This window comes from Lucilia cuprina, chromosome 5 (genome assembly GCF_022045245.1).
Source record: "Lucilia cuprina isolate Lc7/37 chromosome 5, ASM2204524v1, whole genome shotgun sequence".
NCBI lineage: Eukaryota > Metazoa > Arthropoda > Insecta > Diptera > Calliphoridae > Lucilia > Lucilia cuprina.
Window position 1 is genome coordinate 20564338 of NC_060953.1, and position 19474 is coordinate 20583811.

At 29.8% G+C, this 19474-nt stretch overlaps 1 protein-coding gene across 5 annotated transcripts in view; it reads right to left on the bottom strand.

Annotated features, from left to right (window-relative positions):
- Window positions 1-19474, bottom strand: part of LOC111679046 (MOXD1 homolog 2) — a 73201-nt gene that overhangs the window by 23574 nt on the left and 30153 nt on the right. For all 5 annotated transcript variants that reach the window (XR_006941031.1, XM_046951964.1, XM_046951961.1 and 2 more), the window contains 3 exons: window positions 17357-17512; window positions 5399-5674; window positions 4539-4724 (listed from right to left, as the gene is read on the bottom strand). Coding sequence is in view for 4 of the 5 variants with exons in the window: in XM_046951964.1 (XP_046807920.1) it covers window positions 4539-4724; window positions 5399-5674; window positions 17357-17512 (618 nt within the window). In the remaining variant the exon portion in view is untranslated. The remainder of the gene's footprint in view (window positions 1-4538; window positions 4725-5398; window positions 5675-17356; window positions 17513-19474) is intronic.

Genomic DNA, 19474 nt, shown 5'->3' on the forward strand with positions numbered 1-19474 from the left:
ACTACAATACTGAATAATAATACTTGTCAGAAAATCATGTAGTATAATACAATTTCGTAGTCTAAATACAATTGGATTGATTATGACAAAAAATACTTCTGATTTTTATGACATACCGACCGTATTTTAAAGTATTTGAAAAATTTCAAAAATTTCTAATTTTTCATATGTATCAAAGTTGTAATTAAAAAAAGAAACGTTAGAAACAATTTTCATCTGAAAAAAATAAACAGGCAAGTAAAATAAATTATACATAAACGAAAAATTTAAGAACACAGTTGAATTTATAAATGTAAGAATTGATAAAGAGTACGTCTGAAATATTTATGTATTTTTCTTACAGATTTTTTGATATACCGACCAAATTCTATAATATGTTTATTTTGAAATGTATTAATACTCAGTATTGTAGTCTGAAAATACCTTTAAACATTTTTAAAGAACAAGTTAGAGTGACGAATCTAAAATAAACTGGTTGTATATATTATCTAATTTAAAATATTGCACATTGGGTTGAAATGAGTTAAATGTAGCGCGTACCCCTTTATTTGCAATATCAGTTTCCATTTTTATACCCTACACCACTGTAGTGGGGAGGGTATTATACGTTTGTGCTGATGTTTGTAACATACAAATATTGGTCCAATACCCACCTTTAAGTATACCGATCGATTCAGAATCATTTTTTGAGTCGATTAAGACATGTCCGTCCGTATGTCCGGCTGGCTGTTTATGTAAACCTTGTGCGCAAGGTAGAGGCCGCACTTTTCAAGATAATTTGATGAATTTTGGACCAAGCATGTTTTTTGGCACAGGACGAAGCGAATTGAAAATGGTTGAAATCGGTTCATTATTTCACCTAGCCCCCATTCAATCGTACCTCCCGATTTGAACTTTTTATGTGGAAGTTGCGACCAATTATGGACCGGTCCGAAACAAAATTTTGTATCATTTGTATTCACATAAAAATAATTCATGTCGAACCGATTTCGCCGATTCAACACCAAACTGCTTAAGATAACACCGAATTTGGTCTACTTCTTTTTATATACCCTCTATCACCACTGATGCTGGTAGAGGGCATAAAAAGTATTCGAGTTCAATATATTAAGATTTAAACATGTCATTGCTATAATTGGTATTATTTATAAGAACGATTTGAGAATATGTATATTTTAATTAAATTAATATTTATTATAAAACGATTTAAGGAACTTAACAATACAAAATTTTTATGTTATATGAAACTTAATTTGATTATAAAATTTATATTTAAATGAAAACTTATTTTTTATGTATAAAGTATATCTATATATCGAAAGCAAGTAATGTTATCCAAAAATATTCCCTAACCAAAATGTAGAAAATTAAATTCTCTGCAGAAATTATATATACTTCAAAAATACGTACGACGCATAATAAGCGAGATATTCACCAGTTTTTTGTAAACTTTGACCTCCAATATCTCGCTAAGCGCACAAGATATTAACGGTGACTTTTAATCCCTTACTAAATATTCAAAGGAGAAACTATTTCCCAATTATCATTTAGCTATCTAAAATTCCGCAGCAAAACCCTTAATTAGCTAGGCTATTAGTAATTAAAAAAATAATTTCTTGAAAGAAAAAAAATCAACGTTAGAAAATATTGGACATTATTTTTTGGACTTCAGCAAAATGAATACGAGTAAAAGTACAATTCTTATACACGCACTTTTATTTTTAAACGATTTTAAACGACGAGCATTAAAAGATATAAAACTTGTTCATATTTATTTATTAAAATATTTTTATCCCTGTGTTAAAATTATTTTTTACGTCCATAAAAATTAATTTAAAATTATTTGCTCAAAAATAAGAATAGACTACAAATAGTCCAAGTTGAAAAAAAAACTGTTTTTACTACAAAGATTAAAAAATGTATTATTTTATTTCTCATTTTTACTTTTTCTTGATTAATGACATCAAATCCGAAGAAATACACTTAGGCCTCTATAGGTCCTGTTGCCCCCTTTCATGAAAGAAAATCTTTTAATTACTTAAACATAACACAGTGCAACACAAAAAAATAACCATATACGGACACCACTATATTATAAAAGACCAAAAATAAGAAGATCCGTGTCTTTCAGTTTTGCCAAAAGTCATGCACTTTTTTGGTTATAGGCCCCCAAAGATTTGGGGGCTCGGTGTCATTTTTGAAAAAAAGTGAGCATTTTCTCAGTCTCATATCTTACAAACCGTTCGGAATTTTGATAATAGATTACTCTCTGAGGAAATGTTGTTGCTCTTATCACAAAGAATCAAAATTGTGAACATATAAAGTAAAAAACGTTATCTTCATTATCAGAATCTTCAAAAATTAAATTTGTTTTCCATTATTCTCCTTTTTCAGACCTATAAGTAGCAGACCGTTTAAAATTTAAGAAAACAGTTAACTACAAAAATGTACCAAAGATCTCAATAAACAACTTTCTAGAACATATGAACTTCTTAGGAATGATATTTAAGTCGAAAAGTGAAAAGTTTCCTGAATTTGATTAAAAATTCTGACATCAGCTTAATTTTTGAAAAGTAAAACATTTTCGATTTTTTTGAAATGGGTCTCGAAAAATCCGTAATTTTGAGCTGATTACGAGAAGACTTATAGAATATTTCTGAAAAATTATAGAATATTTCTGGTCCACAAAATGATTTAGTGCGTTTGAAAGGCATTTTGTTTTTGCTTTTTATAGAAATGGACATCAAAATTATCGTAATTTTTAGCTCATACAGAAAAATATTCCAAAAATTATTTAGTATTTGGTTTAGTCCATTTCAGAATTTTTTGAAATTTGTATGCTTCTTATAATAATAAATGTCATTTTGTCAGATATACACTAACAACAATTTTATTTATTTTCCTAATGATAAGTTTAAAATTACGTAATTTTTGACACCCAATTCCAAAAGATTGCAGAAAAAAATGTTTGAATATACTGCTCTGAGATCAAGATTTTCAATCGAAGGTAGGGAACTGAGGACCTTTTCAAAAAAAGTTAACTGTTAACTGTTTTCTTAAATTTCAAATATTTGCCAAATAGGGTAGAAGGGGGGCCATGCGCACCTTTTTTGAAGTGGCTTCAAATTAAAACCGCAATACATATTGTTCATTGGTTCGGAAACTTATGGTATGTTAGCACAAAAAATACACACAATGAAATATTTTGCAGCCCTTTAAGAAACAATTAATCTAGTCTGCCTGCCATCACAAGTAAAGTTCATCTTTTAAACTTTCGGGGATAATAGATAATGTGAAAAAATTGATTACTCGGTTTTTATGTTATTCGGTATTGGCAAATGTGCCCCTTTGGCAAATGAGGGGGATCATCTACCCTAATATATCACTCTATCTTTTATTTATACTAAACCTAATCAGTTCAGCAGGTGTGAAATTACTTGAAGATGATATACATATATACATATGTATGTCTGATATTGTTTGTAATTTAATTTATAAATGTGTGTATTTTCTATATTTTACATCGCGTGCAGTAAATAATTTCCGTAGTTATTTTGAATGAGATGAATAAAAGTGGAATCTGCGTTTATAAAAGCAATTTGTCATGATGATTTCAAAAAATTCTCTTTAAATCATATACCATAATTTCTCTAACAAAATATTCAATGAATGAATCTATCTATGCATAAGTATACAACGTTATATTAAGAGTGGAATTTTATAAAAATATTTTCAATATTCATATATAAGTATGAACATACATAGGTTTTGCTCATTTACTACAAGACTGTCATAATTCAACATTTGGCTTATTAACCGGATGTGTCATATTAGGTTCTATTTTAAAAAATGTTTGTAATTTTTCTGCGCGAACGATTTGTATATGTAGGTATATGTCAAAATTGAATCTAAAGTTTTCACGAACAGATGAGAAACATATTAACATCTAATTTATATATCAGGTTTATTTTTTAAATCTGGTGATATATTTTAAAGTTATTTATGACGGTCTTGTAGTAAATAAGCGATAACTATAAATGTATATTAGGTTGGGCTCTCTTTGGGCTGATCATCTAACATATTGTTTCTAGATAACGTGTGAGTAGTTTGAGTTAAAATATTACTTGTATTTTGCTTTTGTTACAATAACAAAATACAAGTAAAATTAGAGCTCAAACTACTCGCTCGTGATCTAGAAGCATCACATAAATAAATTTTAGTTTCTAACTATATATTTATGAATATATATATATAATATAATATATATATATATATATATATTATATATATTATATATTATTTATATATATATATATATATATATATAATATATATATAATATATATATATATATATATATATATATATTTATTAATTGTCAGTAATTTGTTAGACCATACTAATGTACTTTCATACATTTTTACAATGTGCATATTTTCTAGTAAACACGAGAATATTGAATACATACTTACACATATATATATATACATATTTTTTGCTATTTGTTAAATTTGATGATAGAAAATATATGTACTTACATTAGAGCCGCGTGACCACGAGGCAACTATAGCATTACATGCTAATGGAATATCACGAGCACCCATGCACTGTCGTCCTTGTTCGCGTGCCATTTCCTCCAATTCTTGGTGCATGCCATGGCATTCTCTTAGAGTTATGCGTTGTAAATAATGGACACTGGATGGGGAATCGTATATGGGTTCATACTAATATCAGAGAGATATAAAAAAAATCAAAATAGAACAACACATGAAATGGAGATAAAAGAAAAAAACTTAACAATTTTCAACCAGCAAAATGAACAAGAAGTATAAATAAGAGATGAATAAAAAATAAAAAATGATGTTCCTCATACAACAACTTTCCCGTTTGTGCAGACAGAAAGATGGAAATGGGCGAAAAGATGATTTAGCATGATTTGCAAGTTGCAATAGCAATGCAATTAATGACTTAATGGAACATTTGAAACTCTTTTATTTTTATTGTTAGCTATGTTTTGTTATATATACTGTACACGACTATGAAAATTAGAGTTTTCCGTATTGTAGGTGATGCGTATGTGCTTCATATTTGAAAATAAAATATTATTTATGTCTAGTTTCTAGATGGCGTGTGAATAATTTGTGAAATTTAAAAGTATTTTGTTTTTATTACGATAACAAAATACAAGTACAATTTTAAGTGTTCTCGCAGGTCATCAAGACACATTAGATTAAATTCCCATACAAATGTTTAAAAATACTCATAATATGATAGAATTTCATGAAATATAATTTTTTTCTCAATTGCAAACTTTTAATAGGTACTATAACAGTAAATGTAAATGTCAAAAATCCATTTTTACTGAACACTCTACAAGACTACACATATAAGTACATACCCTTATTAAGTGATGTTTGTGCTTCATGTCGTCCAATTTAAACATTTTACACCAAATTAACGAGTCATCAAATCTCGGCAGTTCAACATCTTCATTGCGTAGTTCCAGTATGCGAATATGTTCTAAATGCCGGTAGTGTATATGCGGTCGTTGTGTCAGCACTATTGGCCTATAAGGATGAAATGATGCTGCGGAATTTGGTAGTGGACTAGATCTCACAGACCCGTGTGGTGGATCATTCTCATTATACATGTATAGAACACGCATTGTATCATTCTATAAAACAAAATATAAAAGATAAGAATTAAAACATGCATACATACAAAGCTTTTATGTAAATTCTATTTTAAAGCCTTTGTAGAATATTATACTATATTAGTATTAAGCAATGTATACACGATACAACTGCTGATACAATGTGAGAACAGTGTTGCCAACTTAGTGCTTTTAGCACTATTTGCGGTGCTTTTTGGTGTGCCAAACGCGGAAAATTTTGCTCATGGTGCCTTTCTTCAAAAAGGCACTAAAGTGGTGCATTCTAATTTTATGACAGTGCATTTAGTGCTTTTTATACCCAAGATGAGTGGGGTATATTGATTTTGTCACTCCGTTTGTAACACATTGGTCGTATATATTTTGGGTCCTTATTAAATTCTAAGGCGATCTAACCATGTCCATCCGTCTGTTCATCTGTCCGTCCGTCTGTTGAAAGCACGATAGGGTTAGAACGTAAAGAGCAAACGAGTTAAATTTTTCCACAAATTTTTATATGCAGCAAAATTTCTCTACCAAATGACATTAATACTCATTACCGAGTTAAAAACATTCGACATAAATATGTTTTATATAAGCCAAAATCTCTCTAGCAAATTTTACGGCAATCGGTCCATAATTGACCCTACCCCCACATATGGTCACCTTCAAAAATTGATTTTAACGCTCATTACTGACTTAAAAATATGTTTAGCGGAGAAATTCGAAATAAACTACTTTTATACAAATGTAATCTTCCTACCGAATTTAATTCGGATTTATCGGTAACGTACCCTACCCCCTATTAAGGTCCCCTTAAAAATATGAGTACAGCGATGAAAATTGACAAAAAATAAGTTTTATATAATTTTTTTACACAATTGAATCTGTCCCTCATATATAAAGCCTCCATGCCATATGCCGAATTTTATGACGATTGGTCTATAACTGACCAACAAAACAAAATCTATGTACAAAATGTACAAAAGCAAATATTCTTCAAAAACAAAAAAAAAAAACAAAATATTCAAAATACTTTAAAATAAGTTATGTTATTCACTATCAGTGAAATTAACAATTTTTCCAGAACTCAAAAAACTTAAAAATAATATACCTATATAGATTTTGCAAAAAAAATATATTTCATAAGTTTTGTAAAATTTTACAATTTGGGTGTGGGTACATCGGTTGGCCAGTTGGTAGTGTGCCTGTCAGTTTGAATGTTTAATGACATTTTACTATTTTTAAAATTCTCATCTTATTTATCTAATATTCGTCAAACATTAGTTTTAGTTCTTACGTTACTAAAAATCTAACTCACACCGGTGAAAGACTTTAGTATGACGCATGTTTTGTTTTGCAGCCTAATGTTCTAAAAAACGAATTTTGGAGTCTTGTAGGAAATGAGCGAAATAATGTGCAATTTTTATTAAAATAAACAATATTTGACTAAAAAAACGTTAGTGCTTTTTTACCCATTTTCAGTTAGAAAATTACGCTTTTTTACCCCTTTTTAATTTTTTTGCGCGCGTTTTGCTTGACCAATGTTGGCAACACTGTGTGAGAAGGTTGTTTACAAAATTGCTAAGTGTATAGGGTTGTTTTAAGAAATTGTGAGTTGGTTAAACGAAAGATCAAATGTTTTGATATTTTTGCAAATTCTACAAACGGATCACAACGTAAAAATGCTTGTCGTATAACATTATTATGTTTTACTCTTCATTTTGTAGTGCCCGCAAAGCAAGTAACATAAAAAACAATAAAAGAAATTTAAAAATTAAGCATGCTTTTATTTTATTTTCTATTATAAAAAATAAGAAAAAATAAATTATAATTATACGCACACGCTCCATTTTCACTCAAAAATTATTTTTACAATATAAAGTTGTATTAAGAGATTGTTTTCAAATTATAACATTTATGTGCAATATGCGCAACTTGGTTGTAAACAGAGTTGTTTAAAAGGACGTATTGTGTAATCCTAAGACTATAATAAATTAAACGCGACTATATGAATTTTGTATGTGTTTACATTAAACTGATGTAATGAAATTATTTTTTTAATAATTTCAAACAATTAACAGAAATATGACTGTAAAATTTTTCTAAATGTGACTTTCATATTTCAAATTGGATAACAATTTTTCAAATATTATTTCCATCAAGATTTTCAGTTAAAAATAAATCAAAATTTGTTCGCCTTTGAAACCTTATGATATAAGGCAGATAATTTAATGTCCAAGAAAATTACTGTATATTTAACTCGCTTTAAATTACGAAAATAACAGAAAAAATATTCGTAGCAAAATAATTTTATTTTGTAAAATCAAAAATAATAATAATAATTTTTATTTCATTCTACCAAAACGAAATAAAATTAAAATTGGTATGATCATGATAAAAATAAAGAAGGTAGTGTCAATCAAAAATTTTTTATCAAATAAGGATTTTTGAAGTTTAGTTTTTTGTGAGCATTATATAAAGCGTTGCCACATTCTTAAAAATGATTTTGATTTTCGAGAAATTTTTTACAAAAAATGTGTAATTTAAAATTTACAATTTAAATAATAATGTACTATTACGTTATTTTGGACTAGCAGTTTAGAAATTTCAGATTTATTTCCAAAAAAAATTCGATTGTGATCGGAGATATGTATATACATACCTTAAAACTCAATGTTTGCAGATCAATTAGTATTTTAAAGTTACCTTGTGGTCATTGGCACAGCATTTTTATCCAATCTTACACGTTTTGCATTAACTGAAATATTACTTTTAATGCAATGGTCGGAGCATAAGATTGGCTCTTTTGGCAAATCTTCTTCGGAAATTTTACATATATCTAGCCATTGTTGTCGTTTGTTGGGTAATGTAGGGACTTTAAAAATATGTTTGCTTAAAAAATAGTTGGTATTTTAGCATTTGGGGACTCATTTTTAATATTTGAAAATAAGGATCTTCCCTTTAATTCCAATTTAAAAGTAAACGTTTTTATATTTTTCAACAAATGAATGAAAATTATGTATTACATTTTTTCTTAAACTTCAAATATATGGGAAAATTTTAAATTAATATGGTATTACTATTTTTTTGAAAACGTCAAAATCCTTAAGCATGTCAGATATAGAATTTTAAAAAATATAGAGAGAATGACACTACCTTCTTTATTTTTACCATGGGTTTGATTATCAAAAAAAAAAAAAAAAAAACAAGTAAGATTTTTATATTCGTCCATGCCGAATCTTATATAACCACCATCAAATCATTCTTATTAATAAACATATGTCAATATTAATATGAACATCAAGGAAATATTTGGAAGAGGGCCTATAATAAGGGCTAAAGCATGGACTGTGCTATTTCGAACTAAAAATATTAATTTTGTTTGATCCAATATTTATAACCATAAACTGTGTTTGGGTAAGAGTGGTTATATAGAGGGTAGAGACAATTATGGACCTGTCCTCGTCGGTTTATACAATAATTGTTTGCATCTAATGTACTCGTATTTTTATACCCACCATCAAAAAAGATAGAGTTATATTGATTTTGTCATTCCGTTTGTAACACATCGAAATATTGGTCATAGACCTACAAAAGTATATATATTCTGGGTCCTCATTAAATTCAAAGACGATCTAGCCATGTCTGTCTGTCTGTTGAAAGCACGATAGAGTCCGAATGGAAAAAGCTAGAGTGTTGAAATTTCACATAAATATTTCTTATATGTAAGGTTTGTTTGGTATTGAAAATGGGCAATATCGGTCCACGTTTTCGGATAGCCCCCATACAAATGGCCCCTCAAAAAGAAGCTTTAACAGTCATAACTTGATTAAAAATAAGTAAGTTTCTTATGATCCAAAAACACTATGCAAAATTTTAATAGGATCGGTCCGAAATACCCCCCTATAAGGTCCCCTTCAGAAAAAGATTTTAACACTTATTACTGGCTTAAAAATACTAGTATAAAGATGAAATTCGACATAAGTAAGTTTCATAAGAGTTAAAATCTACCTAAAATATTTTGTGAGGATCGGTCCATGATTGACCCTTTCGTTCAGAAAATGACTGCAAACGCTCATTAATGGCTTAAAATTACGTAGCGATGAAATTCCACACAAATAATTTTAATACGAATCAAATTCTGTCTACCAAATTTTATGAGGATTGACCCATAATTGACCCTATATAAGGTTCCCTTCAGAAATTTACTTTAACGCTTATAGATGAAATCAGACATAAGTAAATTTCATTCGAGACAAACGAGGTTTGATGGAAGATTCGGCATAGCCAAATATAACACACTTACTTGTTAATTTAGTCATTAGGTTTAAAGTAATTTGATAGTTATCGACCGATCCTCATCAAATTCAGTTGAAAAATGTCTGTTCCTATAAAACTACTGTAATTTGGAAGAAATTTTGAGCCATACATGAGCGTTAAAGTGATTTCTGGAGTGAATCTTTTTTATAAACTTTTGTACATAAATTATGTTCGAGAAGAAGTTGTTTATTCGAATTTCATCGCCTAAGTCGTAATTTTAAGCAACTAATGACAGTTAAAGTAATTTTACTGAAGTGGTCAATTATCGAGCCATCTTCATCAATGTCGTATTTTTATGCAGTAATGAGCGTTAAAGGATCCCTTATACGCCCACCCGTATTAGTCAATTATGGATCAATACTTTTAAAATTTAGAACGATTTTTGTTCATACAAATAATGTTTATGTCGCATTTTTGAGTCAGTAATGAGATTTAAAGTAATTTTCTAATGGCGACCTTAATAGGGGCATAGGGTAGGGACTCATACGAACATGTGTATGTGAAGTTTCATCGCTGTAGTCGTATTTGAGTGTTACATTCACTATTTGAGGCGGACCTTATATGGAGGGTGGAGTCAATTATAGACCGATTTCCATTATATTTGATAAAGAGTTTTTGGTTAATACAAAACTTGTTTATGTAGAATTTCACTGCTGGAATCGCATTTTTGAGTCAGTAATGAGTGTTAAAGTCATTTTCTGAAAGGGACCTTATAGGGGGCAGGGTAAATTATAGACTGATCGTCATAAAATAAAATTGGAGATTTTGACTAATATGAAAATTATTTATGTCGAATTTGATCGCTGTACTCGCAGTTTTAAGCTAGTAATGAGCTTTAAAGACATTTTTTGAAGCGGACTTTACAAGGGGGTTAGGGTTAATAAAGGACCGATCCTTATAAAATTTGATAAAGAGCTTTTGGCTCACTCAAACTTGTTTGTGTAGAATTTTACTGATGTACTCACATTTTTGAGTCAGTAATATGCATTAAAGCCCTTTTCTGAAGAAGACCTTATATGGGGGGTAGGGCCAATTATGAACCGATCCTTATAAAATTCTACGAAGATATTTACATTCTTATAAAACATGTTTGTGCCGAATTTCGCCAATATTGATGCTTCTCTTAGCCAGTTAAGTCATTTTCTGAACGGGAATTTATATGGCGGACAGGGTCAATTATGGGCCTATCCATATAAAATCTTGCATCTCATTAAATATGATTGTGTCGAATTTCACAGTTATTGATGTATTTCTTAGCCAGTTTTGAGCGATAAAGTTATTTTCTGATAAGGGCCACATATGAGAGCTAGGAGAAAACGTGGACCGATATTGCCCACTTCAAATAAGAATCGATCCTTATAAAATTTTATATGAAGCTTTTGGCTAGCACGAATTTTACCGCTATTGATGCTTTTCTTAGCTAGTTATGAGCATTAAAGTCATTTTCTGAAGTGGACTTTTTACGGGGAGTATGGTCAATTATGGACCGATCCTAATAAAATCCTACGAAGAGATTTATGTGTTCATAAAACATGTTTGTGCCTAATTTTACCGCTATTGACTTCTCTTAGCCAATTATGAGCGATAAAATCATTTTCTTTATATGGGGGTAGGGTCAATAATAGGCCGATCTTTATTATACCCACCATCAAAAAAGATGGGGGGTATATTGATTTTGTCATTCCGAGTGTAACACATCGAAATATTGCTCTAAGACCCCATAAAGTATATACATTCTGGGACCTCGTAAGATTCTAAGACGATCTAGCCATGTCCGTCCGTCTGTCTGTTGTTGGCACGATAGCGTCCACAAAATAAGAGATATTGAGATGAAATTTTCCCAAAATATATTTTATTGATCAGAAATGTTTGGTATTGAAAATGGGCAAAATCGGTCAACGATTTCACATAGCCCCCATACAACTGTACCCCCCGGAATACTGTATAAATAGTTTCAAATATTCACAAATTCGTTGTTTATGAAGCAAATAGCACAAAATTTCGCAATGGGCAGTTTTTTGACGTCTGAAAAATAATTCTGCATTATGGCGGACATAGGACCATAATTGGCCCTACCCCCATTTAAGGTCCCCTTTAGAAAATGACTAAATAGCTGATTACTGGCTTAAAAATGGGAATATACCGATGAAATTCGACACACATAAGTTTCATTCAAGTCAATATCTCTCAACCAAATTTTATGTATATCGGTCCATAATTGACCCTACCCCCCCATATAACGTCCCCTTCAGAATATGACTTTAACGCTCATTACTCTCTTAAAAATACAAGTATAGCGATGAAATTTGACATAAGTAAGTTTCTTACTAGCCAAAACCTCTCTATGAAATTTTATGTGGATCGGTCCATAATTGACCCTACCCTACATATAAGGTCCCCTTCAGAAAATTACTTTAACGCTCATAACTCGCTTAAAAATACAAGTATAGCGATGAAATTTGACATTAGTAAGTTTCTTACTAGCCAAAACCTATCTATGAAATTTTATGTGGATCGGTCCATAATTGACCCTACCCCCCATATAAGGTCCCCTTCAGAAAATGACTTTAACGCTCATTACTGGCTAAAAAATGGGAATATAGCGATGAAATTCGACACACATAAGTTTTATGCAAGCCAATATCTCTCAACCAAATTTTATGTATATCGCTCCATAACTGACCCTACCCCCCATATAAGGTCCTCTTCAGAAAATTACTTTAACGCTCATTACTCGCTTAAAAATACAAGTATAGCGATGAAATTTGACATAAGTAAGTTTCTTATTAGCCAAAACCTATCTATGAAATTTTATGTGGATCGGTACATAATTGACCCTACCCCCCATATAAGGTCCCCTTCAAAAAATGACTTTAACGCTCATTACTGGCTTAAAAAAACGAATATAGCGATAAAATTTGATATAAGGAAGTATCTTACCAGCCAAAAAATCTTTATGAAATTTTATGTGGATTGCTAAAACGCTGATTACTGGCTTAAAAATACGACTAAAGCGATGAAATTTAACAGAAGTAAGTTTTATACTAGCCTAAATCTCTTTACCAAATTTCCCAGAAATAAGTTTTATACTAGGCAATATCTCTCTACCAAATTTTATGTGGATCGGTCCATAGTTGACCCTACCCCCTATAATAAGTCCCCCCATAAAATTTCTTTGCTCATTACTGGCTTAAAAATCGGATTATAGCAATGAAATTACAGTAAGATTTATACAACTCAAAATTTACCAAATTTTATGTGGATCGGTTCACAATTGACCCTTCCCCCCATATAACGCCCCCTTCAGAAAACGACTTTAACTTTAATTAATGTCTTTAACGTTAATAGCGAAGAAATTTGAAATAAGTATGTATCTTAGGAACCAAAACCTTTTCACCAAATGTTATGTGGATCGGTTTATAATTGACCCTATATAATGTCCCCATCAAAAAAACGAGTAAAGCAATAAAAAACGAGTAAAGCGATGAAATTCGATATAAACTTGACCTGTAGTAACCAAGATCGTTCTACAAAATTTTACGGAGATCGGTCTATAATTGACGCTACCCCCATTTAAGGCCCCTTCAGGAAATGACTTTAAAGCTCAGTACTGGCTTAAAAATACTAGTAAATTTATGAAATTCGACATAAATTAGTTTCGTGTAAGCTAATATCTCTATCTCTTTTATAGGAACCGAAATCTTTCTATCAATTTTTATGAGGATCAGTCCCCCATATAAATTCCGCCCCAGAAAATGACGCGAAAAATACGAATACCGCAATGCAATACAAGTAGATTGATGAAATTTTAAACAAATAAGGAACTGAAATCTTCCTACAGACTTTTATGAGAATTGGTCCATATATGTATGTATAAATACCCCTACTCGCTATAAAAATTAACACCGTCAATAGTAAAACCCCCATTAATGGATCTCTTTCAAATGTTACCCTGATGTTCTTATTAATATCGATATATAATAATAAAATATTCAAAATATCAAAGTTCATTTATATATCAGTGGTGGGTATAAAAGATTCGGCATAGCCGAATATAACACTCTTACTTGTTAAATTCTACGAAAAGAGTTATGTTCCGATAAAACATATTTGTGCCGAATTTCACTGCTATTGATGGTTCTCTTAACCAGTTATGGGGGCTAGGCGAAATCGTGGACTGATATTGCTCATTTTCAATACCAAGCAAACTGCATCAACTATATGTATCTGTGCAAAATTTTAGCTCGCTAGCTATTTCCATTTGGACTCTATCGTATTTTCAACAGACATACAGACAGACGGACGGATATGGATACTTTTATGTCTCTTAAAAGAATATTTCAATGTTTTTCAAACGGAATGACGAACTCTTTGGTATGTTTTAAATTAGGTAGCGGAGCATACAGGGTACTCTAGTATATACATATAATATAATTAAAATCAAGGCTAAGTTATTAATTACTCATATACTAAAATGTATGTAATATTGTTTAGCAGTGCTATGTTTACGGATTAAAACATACACACACTCCGTTTTATCCTTCACTGTATTTGTGTACATAAATATGTACGTTAAGATTTCCCCAAACTAGAAGATTTCCTGTCGTGCTTTCTTTGTAAATAATATTTGAATGTTGTTTACATTATTAAAAAGATATATTAATTTTACCTAATTACATTAAATATATATCTAAGTAAAATTTAAATATATGTACATTAGACCGACTTACTCTATATGAAAAAAATTATTTATTTTTTAGCGATGGAATGAAGGTATTTTGGATTTTTTTTTAATTTTTGTTTTCTTTTAAAAAGAAAATACCCAACATGGGCTATTTTTGAAAGGGCTTTTAAAGTCTAAGGGTTTTTAAAGTCTAATCATAAATAACCGTCTGCTCATAATTGTCATATTCCAAAATATTTAAAATTGTTAGGTTTTTCACTAATAAAATTAAAATGTATGCATTATATTGTATACTTTGTTTAAGAAATACTCACGAACGACCATTAATAAACTACTAGAGTTCGCCCCGCTGCCGAAATTCGACCGGAACCATTAAAGGAAAGATTACATACATACATATGCTACAAAAACCATATTTTCGTAGTTGAAATGTCTGTCAAAAAATTATTTCAATTGCTATTATAAATGAGTATAAGTTGCTTTGATCAACGTATTCTTTAAGAAAATGTGATACATTTCAGTTTAATCCTGAAAGAAGTATAAAATCTAAGTTTTTAAATTTATTTGAACTTTTTTAAAAGCTAAAACATCGAATATTACTTCTTCCGATTTATTATTCTTTACAAAAATGATCATTAAAATCTATTCAAAACTTACAAAATGATATTTTCATATTCATTTAAATGAAGTAAAAAGACTTTTTTGGAGTAAAACCACTATTAATTTTTAAAATCGGATGTTTTAAATAATTGTGTTTTTTTAATTTAAAAAAAAAAATATTTTTATTAAATTAATAAAATTTTAGATCGGAATGATATTTTGGAACAGGTATATATTATCTTTATAAGAAATAAATACGTTTTATTTTGCTGCCTTTAGTATAAAAAGTCCATCCTTCAGGTTTATGTTGTATAAAATCTCCCATATAACACTCGACAAAGATAATAATTTTAATGTATTTTAATCGAATTTAATAGTAGATATTTCATGCAGTTGAACACTATAGGCCTTTTAGCAAAGAGCTTTAATATTAAATACTAAACCAAATGGGCAGCCATTAACCAGTTTCATCTTTTTTCTATTTTTATAAAACATATGTACATATAACCATACAAATTACAGTTTTCACTTTACACTAATATTTCTTAAACCGACTAATTGGTTAAAATAACACGAAAATTGTTCGCTGAATGTATTTTTTTTCCATGTTTAGAAACTCAGTTTCTTGGACGTAATTCCTAAGAATCTTCCAAGATACTTGGATCTAACATCGACAAATGCCTGACAGTGGCAAAGAAAATGCTCCAGAGTTTCACTGTCCTCTCCACATGCTCTACATTCGTCTAAATCCGCACGTCTAAATTTGTATAGATGTGCACGTAATCCTGTGTGTCCACTCAGAATACGTATCATCATACTAACCTCAGACTTGCTCATTTTAAGGAGATTTCTCGTCTTGCTCTCATCATGGTCACCCCATAGGAACTTTGTGGTTCTACCCACCGTTTCATTATTCCAAGAGGCCTTATGGGATTCCCTCATCCATATGTTTAAATCAGCTTTTGTTGCGTCGAATGGTTTTGCGTTTGTCAGGTTAACTACATCGAGCTCCCTTAAAGCTATTACATTCGCCCTTTCGTTGCCGACTACTCCCTAGTGGCCTGGTACCCATATGATGTAAACCTTACCTTTGGGAGAGTATTCAGTTAAAGCTTTCTTACAATCCAATACGGTCTTAGATTTAATTCTATCACCTGATATCGCCCTAATTGCCTTCTGGCTGTCGGTAAATATATCCATCATTAAAATCTCTAAAAACTAACACTTATGCAGAATTATTGTCCCACTAATGTTTTCCCAGGTCAAACACCAACATCCTTTTGTATCAGAGAGCATAATACATCATTATTACATTCACAATTTAGCAAAAACAATAAAATCTTATTTTCAAAATATTAAAAATCGTATTAGAAACAACAACAAAAATATCACTGCCAAATAGAAAAAGAAAACATCAACAGAGAAGTAACCTGTTTTCACACTCTCCTCTCTTTTTTATAAAATGCAGTGTTGTTGTTTTGCATTCATATTTTGTTTTTATTTTTTAATTCAAGCACATGTTTGTGTGATTGTGTATTGGTAGAAACATTAAACGCTTATATTTCCGAAAATACTGAACCGATTTTGATCATATATAGATTCTGCAGTGAGGCTCGCCAATCTGTATTAAACAAAAAAAAAATCAGGAAAATCGGTCAAGTAATAGAGCCGGAAAATGTTCCCAATCGTTTTGGCTTTGCGTATTAATATATATGATGATGATAACACAAGAACCATTTATTTGTGTCGGTCTAATGTACATATATATTTAACGCAGCTATCCAAATATTGACATCAGAACAAAAAACTTGAGATATGGTAGCTTTTATTATGTATGTATAAATACTTGAAGAAAAATGAATATGTATAAGTGTGTGTTCAATACACAAAAAGTTAAAATACACTTTCAATTCATTACTTTGAAAGCATAAAAAGTTTAGAAACTCATTTAATCAATGTTTTTAACAAAATATTTAAACAGCTTAAAACTTTTGAAAAAAGCGAAATGTGTCATTAATCAAGTGTATGGTGAGAGTATTTTAATTTTTATTTAATTTAATTTTACTTTTGTAATTCATGTATAAAAGTTATTTACTTACCGTTATTGCTATGTCATGTACATTATCACAAGTATCAAGTTTTCTACGAAATCTTAGTACAGTATGTGTTCTATTTTCATAACCCAGCATTAGCATGTAATCCTGTGAGGGGTCAACAATTGGCTCAGGGTCTCCATTACGTTTTAAATGACGGTCCTAAAAATAAAATATTAATGACAAAATTATTAATCACATATAAGTTTTAATTAACTATGTACAATGGTTGTAATATATTATTTTTGGGTAAGTTACCTCGGAAACAATCAAAGTTTTTAAATTTTTTAAGAATGTATGGGCAATTCAGTATAAAAAACATTGACAGACCTATTCGTAAAAGCGAAAAATTCATATTATCACGGCTAATTTTCAGTAAATTTCTTTAGTCAATAAACAAAAGCCTCAATAATTCAATCTATGAAATTATAATTTTGTATAATTTCATTACATCTAGAAGAGGGTGCATAAATAGATGAGGTATAAATAGCTATGGCAATAACTTGAACGCGTCATTGAGTAAATTAACATATGTATGTAAGTATATTATGGCAAAAAGCTATTTTTCTAAAATAGCTAAAAATCAAAATATATTACAGTACAAATGTTTTGATGTACAAATATGTATCTATTTTCATACTCTTCACCTTCGTGAGAAGTTTCAAATAAGTATGTTATTGTGTTCATACCCAGTAAAATATTTTAAAATTTTGGTAATGAGTATTGTAGGTAATGTACTTATTTTTATGACCTTTTTTCGGAATTAAAATTTTTTCTAGAATTAGCACATTTTCTCATTACCTTCAGGTTCTGATGTGTTTGTAGCTAGTATTAGGACTTTATTTAATCCCATCCCCTATATAATATTCCTTTCAGAAAATTATTGTAACGCTCATAAATGTAACTATTATAACTGTTTTTAAAGTTTTATGGGTCCAAAAAACTATTTACAACATTTTTTGAGGATACGGCAATTTTTGATCTAACATCCAATGACTTTAAAGCGCAAACCGCCTTATAATAGAAGTGCAACGATGCAATTCAACGTATAGTTGAATTGCAGAATTTCATTACTATTATGAGATTCGGTCCATAACTTACGCTATTCGCTATATTATCCATCTTAAAGAAAACAATTATATTACAATTCAGCGGATGTAAGAATTACTTCCATAACACCAGCAATATTTGCCTTTGCAAACGTAATCTATCTAAATTAGAGAATAAATTGACCAAAATGAAGAATTTAAGATGGTAATATAGAAGTAGATATATAGCATCATCTGCATCTATTGTTCGTCGTACCACTTTTGATGTAATTATTTTTGTAGAGAATTAAAATTGTAATTATTGGTAAAATTATTTTCGCTGATCATCAATTGTTGCATCGGTCTATGCAAGATTTCAAATAGATTTAAAAGTTGCAATTAAACATTCAATTTGAAATTTTATTTGTGGACTTAATCCACCAAATACGTAGACTAGCCTCACAAAATCACAGTAATTTTAAGTTAATTAGTAAACCAAAAGGCGGGTGATGATCCATATTACGGCGGTTTTATAAATTAAATCAATATAATTTAAAACAAATAGGACTTTATTTGTTTCAAATTTGATTGTAACATGTGTATTTCAAGTTATACATATATAAAATCTCAATTTCTATAAAAAGTGGACTTGTTACATTGCATACTAAGCTGACGATATACATATAGGTTTGTTCATAATTCAAATTTGTAACTCTTTAGTCGGTTTAGCAATATCCGTCTACACGTAGAGAAAAAACATGGTTCGACATGGTTACTACATCTAAACCCTGTTTAATGTAACAATGTGTTGTTACCAAAAACATATAATTGTTATTGTTATATATGTAGAAATATATATACTATTTCAAATATCTATATAATCATATATAATACATCCGATATTAGCCAAAAATATATCATTTTAAAGGATTTTGTTCTCAGATGTGCACAAGATCGTTTAAGAATTGTGGGAGTTATAAGCGTTTAAAGTTGTTATTAATGCATAGAAATAAAAGTCACAAGTATGCAAGAAAAAAAATTGTATCAAAAGAGCTTATAAAAAGAGCGTAAAAGAGAGGAGAGTTCATATTTGATG